We start from the raw sequence: 4,036 nt of genomic DNA on the forward strand, positions 1-4,036 counted from the left end.
CATCTTAGTGGCCCATTTATTTCAGCTTCTGTAAGTATTAGGACCTTTTACTTCTACCTTTAATAACGAGGTTTACAAATTAGAGACTTTTCTGTTTGACCATTTTCTGGTAGGGTCAATGTTTTTTTGAATTTTAGTGTTTATTGTGTTCTCTTTTGACCTCAAGCTCTTCCTTGTTACTTTTCACCGTAGTTATCTCTGCTGTATATCACCCTCCCACTTTCCCAATTTTCATCTGGCACATATATAATAGGGGACCAAAAGTTTGTTGACTGGATAAATGTAGGCATGTAAGGTTTGATTTGGGAGGATGAAGGTGGTGGTAAAGTTGACTGACTATTCAACAAGTCGTATATTAAGTGCCTACAGTATCCTGGGGCTGGAGAGTTAAGTTTAGGGAAGTCAGTCTCTGCTATGAAGAGCTTAGGAGTGAACAAGTGCATGCATAAAAATATAAAAATACAATAGGAAAGTGAAAACGTTACTGAAGGCTATTCCTAGGGGACAAAAATAAATAGGAGCACTGCTGTAGACCTTAGGGTGCGCCCGTGCTAGCATGGGTAAGGGAGACTTAATGGAATTAGTACTTAGATAACTGAAGTATTTACAATGTTTTACTTTGTTACTTTACTGTGGGAACCTTGAGCTCTAGGTGACGCTAGATCTTACCAAGTTAAGTCGGTTGTGAGAATTTACCTATGCACTCCATTTCAACACATCACGACCTACCAATATTTCATGGAGAACCAAACCAAAAAGCGCAACTCCTTTAAATGAAAATGTAGGCGGCCCTGATAAGGGCCTTTTGAGAATTAAGAGTGCTCTGCACAGCAAAGAACGCTTAGCCGCCAAAGCCGTACAGAGTGCGGCCCTGGCGCTTGAGAGCGTAGACCACGTCCATGGCCGTGACCGTCTTCCTCTTGGCGTGCTCCGTGTAGGTGACGGCGTCCCGGATCACGTTCTCCAAGAAGACTTTCAGCACCCCGCGGGTCTCCTCGTAGATGAGGCCCGAGATACGCTTGACACCCCCACGCCGAGCCAGGCGGCGGATGGCAGGCTTGGTGATGCCCTGGATGTTATCCCGGAGCACCTTCCTGTGCCGCTTGGCACCCCCCTTCCCCAACCCTTTGCCTCCTTTGCCGCGACCGGACATATCTAAATAGCACACCACACGCTAAATCTACCAAGAACACATAGCCCGCCCAAAACCTGCGAGATCTTTATATAGGGCCCTGGCGGACCTCTTTGAAAACCGAAAGCGGTCCAGAAGGGGGCGGTGAGAAACTGCCTGTGAGGCTCCGCCCCTCGCTGGGCCTCAGGTCCCTTCTCATTGGACTGGAAGGAGCAAAGAAACAATCCTGCACAGCGAGCGCGCCCCTTTTCTCTGTTATTTTATTTCATTCGAAAGAACCTTGGGTGATTCTTTTGAGGAAAAGAAGCTTGAATGTTCATTTTTCATTCTAATATGTTACAGTCACCAGCCTCACCTCCTCCGGAGCCATCTGGGTCCAGTATATCTCAGTACAACTGGAGATGGCCCAGGATACAGTGGGAGACCTTGGCCTTTTCAAGTGTTTGACTGGGGCAAAGCCCATTCAATCATTAAAGCTTAATAAAAATGAGGCGAAGAATGGCCCCTTAGGGGGGGAAAAGACCTGGAAGGGGAAAACCCTCAGGATTTCTGCCAAAAACGAAAACAATAATTGTTTACATTTATTGAAGGTGGTTACCGTTTGGCCCCCGGATTGGCTTAGAATGAATGTAAATACCAATTGCTTCTGTTTTGGCCAGAAAACCTGAGAGTCTTCCCTTTTGCATAGCCCATCCTTACTTAAATTCACTTGTATGTAATGGCGTCACCTCCCTGATGTGTTGGTCCTCTTCCAGAAGGAAGGATTAAACAGCAACCTCTGTGAGTAGAGAAGGAATCGCCCACTAAGGACCAAACTTTCAGTTGGGTAACTTTCTTTTTTTCCTTTTTTCCTTCCTCCCTTCCTCCCTTCCTCCCTTCCTCCCTTCCTCCCTTCCTTCCTTCCTCCCTCCCTACCTTCCTTACTTCCTTCCTTCCTTCCTTCCTTCCTTCCTTCCATCCTTCCCTTCTTTTTCTTCCTTTCTTCTCTCTCCACATAGGATACTATCACACCCCTACCTCCGGGTGCTCTTCCCAAAGGGAAAATAAATTTTAATCTCTGAAACTTTTTTTTCTTGTTTTCATTTTTTTCTGTTAAAGACCTGCCCCCACCCCAAATCACTCTGATCCCAGACCAAACGCTGCTTGGTCACCCTTTGGGCCCTGATTGGCTCAGAACGAATGTAAATAATACTTGTTTCTGTTTCCTCCTAAATATGTTAGCGAGGAATGAACGGAATGATACTCAGGAACGCTGTGAAGGCAATATAGGGGTATTTATTCCTTGGAATTCTTTTTGTTGCTTATCATTGAGTCCTCGTTTTTTGAAGGTGGCATTAAGTCTATGATCGAGTTTTGCAATTAATAAAACAAACCTGGCGTTTAAATCTTTTCTTCCCTTAAAGACCCTCTTACAACACCTTCCCTCAAGTGTCCCAAGCCCCGAATTTACTTCCTCCATTCTAAATGTTGTAACCCCCTGCCGACAAACCACAGACCAACCCCCCCCCCATCCACCAAAAATAATTAAGTAGGAAAAATGTGCTTTATTCTTCATTCAGATTCCATTAGTTCTTTCTTTCTCAGGACATAGTGTTTTCCATCATGAATCCTTTGTAATTGTCTTGGTTCATTATATTGCTAAGAATAATTAGGTGATTCACAGTTGATCATAGTACAATATTGCTGTCGTGTACAATGTTCTCTTGGTTCCACTCACCTCACTTAGCATCAGTTTATGTAAGTCTTTCCAGGTCTCTGAAATCTTCCTGCTCATCATTTCTTATGTATGGAACAATAGTATTCTATTATGTTCATATACCACAACTTGTTCAGATATTCCTCAATTGATAGGCATACCTTCAATTTCCAATTCTTTGCTACCACAGAAAGAGCTGCTATGAATATTTTTGTATCTTTTTCCTTTGGTCTCTTTGGGGAACAGACCTGGTAGTGGTTTTGCTGGGTCAAAAAACATGTGCAGTTTCATAGCCCTCTGGGCATAGTTGCAAATTGTTCTCCAGAACAGTTGGATCAGTTCACAACTCTAACAAGTGTATTACTGTCTCTATTTTTTCCACATCACATTTAACATTTGTAATTTTCCTTTTCTGCGATATTAACCAATCTGATAGGTTTGAGGTGGTACCTCAGAGTTGTTTTAATTTGCATCTCTCTAATCAGTGGTGATTTAGAACATTTTTTTCTTATGACTATAAGATAGCTTTGATTTCTTCTGAAGAGTGCCTGTTCATATCCTTTGACCATTTATCAGTTGGGGAATGACTCATAGTCTTATAAATTTGACTCAGTTCTCTTATGTATCTGAGAAATAAGGCCTGTATTAGAGAAACTTGTAAAATTGCAAACCTCCCTCCCCAATCCTGCTTTTCTTCTAATCTTGGCTGCATTGGTCTTATTTGTGCGAAACCTTTTTAATTTGATGTAATAAAATTATCCGCTTTACATCCTGTAATGCTGTCTATCTCTTGCGTGGTCATAAATTCTTTCCTTATCCATAAATCTGACAGGTAAAATATTCCATGCCTCCCTAATTTGCTTATGATATCACCCTTTCTGTCTAAATCATATAACCATTTTGACCAGTATGAGATGTTGTTGTATATCTAGTTTCTGACAAACTGATTTCCAGTTTCCCTAGCAATTTTTGTTGAATAGTGATTTCTTGAATCTTTGGGTTTGTCAAACACTAGCTTACTATGATCATTTACTATTATATATTGTGTATCTAATCCGTTCCACTCATCCACCTCTCTATTTGTTAGCCAGCACCAGATTGTTTTGGTGATTACAGCTTTGTAATACAGTTTGAGATATGGTACTGCTAGGCTACCTTCTTTCACATTTTTTTTTCATGAAATCCCTTGATATTCTTGACTTTTTTCT

General features: G+C 41.8%; 1 protein-coding gene across 1 annotated transcript; it reads right to left on the reverse strand.

Moving 5' to 3' along the window:
• Positions 1–841: 841 nt before the first annotated feature.
• On the reverse strand, positions 842–1,156 carry LOC118856001 (histone H4). The gene has a single exon (XM_036766050.1). The coding sequence runs from the start codon at positions 1,151–1,153 to the stop codon at positions 842–844; it is 312 nt and encodes a 103-aa protein (XP_036621945.1). The 5' UTR covers positions 1,154–1,156.
• Between the last annotated feature and the right edge of the window lie 2,880 nt (positions 1,157–4,036).

Source organism: Trichosurus vulpecula, chromosome 7, assembly GCF_011100635.1.
Source record: "Trichosurus vulpecula isolate mTriVul1 chromosome 7, mTriVul1.pri, whole genome shotgun sequence".
Taxonomy (NCBI): domain Eukaryota; kingdom Metazoa; phylum Chordata; class Mammalia; order Diprotodontia; family Phalangeridae; genus Trichosurus; species Trichosurus vulpecula.

What these genes read in the sequence shown, in the direction of transcription:
- LOC118856001 (XM_036766050.1), bottom strand. Translation starts at nt 1,153, where the DNA reads ATGTCCGGTCGCGGCAAAGGAGGCAAAGGGTTGGGGAAGGGGGGTGCC.